At 40.1% G+C, this 881-nt stretch overlaps 1 protein-coding gene across 1 annotated transcript in view; it reads left to right on the top strand.

The window, feature by feature from the left end:
* The first annotated feature begins 563 nt into the window (after positions 1 to 563).
* The window catches only part of LOC101863007, a 6,515-nt gene continuing 6,197 nt past the window's right edge, over positions 564 to 881 (top strand). The window contains exon 1 of the mRNA XM_013080010.2: positions 564 to 849. Coding sequence (XP_012935464.2) covers positions 807 to 849 — 43 coding nt within the window. The 5' untranslated portion in view covers positions 564 to 806. The remainder of the gene's footprint in view (positions 850 to 881) is intronic.

The following is an 881-nucleotide window of genomic DNA, read 5'->3' as shown; positions in this document are numbered from 1 at the left end:
TACATTTGTCTAGAGTAAACAAATTACACCCCAAAAAAAATACGAAGCTGCATCGAGCCAGACACCTTTGCTTGGATTTTTTTAAATAAATGAGTTTTTGACCTATGCGATCACAACTTCTGACCTAGCTGCTCGCCCGCTTCGCTGCGCGCTTCAGTTGTGCGTGGCAGTATATTTTCAGCTTAATAAAAAAAAATCCCTAAAACATTTTCAGTTTAGTAGGAGCTTTCTTTTGCCCAGGAGGCGGTCAAAGCCTTCTTTTATCTATTTGATCCCTTCTAAGGAAAAGTGAGTTAACCCAGATTTTGGGGGTTTCCCCGAAATCTTGACCTACACCAAAAGTGAGCATTGCCCTACCTACACAAGAGGTTTAGTTATAGAGAAAACTGTCATTGTCTTTTAAAGAAAATGAACAATGGGCAAAAACTTTAACTTCGATTTTCTCAAAAAAAGCATTTTTGGGGATAGCCCCCTTTTGCTTAAAAGCGACCATTTAATGAGCTCCAAGGGATATTTGACTTGTGCAACTTGCAGAAAGGACGTTCGAGATTTTTTGCCCTTATCCTAGAAGGCTTGGTGTCAGATCTTACTAACCATCAGATCAGGGGTGTGGCTGAGAGACAGTAGTAAGAAGGAGCCAAGGAGTAGCAGTAGAGAGGCTGCAGAAAGAATTAATTTTATTGTAGATTGGTATATCTCAGAAATGAAAGGGTTAACCAGCGGCTTATCTTTATAAAGCCAGTCTGAAAGAGGACAGATTGTGAAGAGGGCAATACACATCTGTGGTCTTCAGGTTGTTGTTCAACATGTTCCCTGCTCTTGTCTTGATTCTGTGGGCCTATGTCGCTGGTGAGTTTGTTAGTTTGTAAATAATAATAATA

Source organism: Aplysia californica, unplaced genomic scaffold, assembly GCF_000002075.1.
Source record: "Aplysia californica isolate F4 #8 unplaced genomic scaffold, AplCal3.0 scaffold00071, whole genome shotgun sequence".
Lineage (NCBI taxonomy): Eukaryota > Metazoa > Mollusca > Gastropoda > Aplysiida > Aplysiidae > Aplysia > Aplysia californica.
This window is presented reverse-complemented; position numbering and strand designations above follow the sequence as displayed.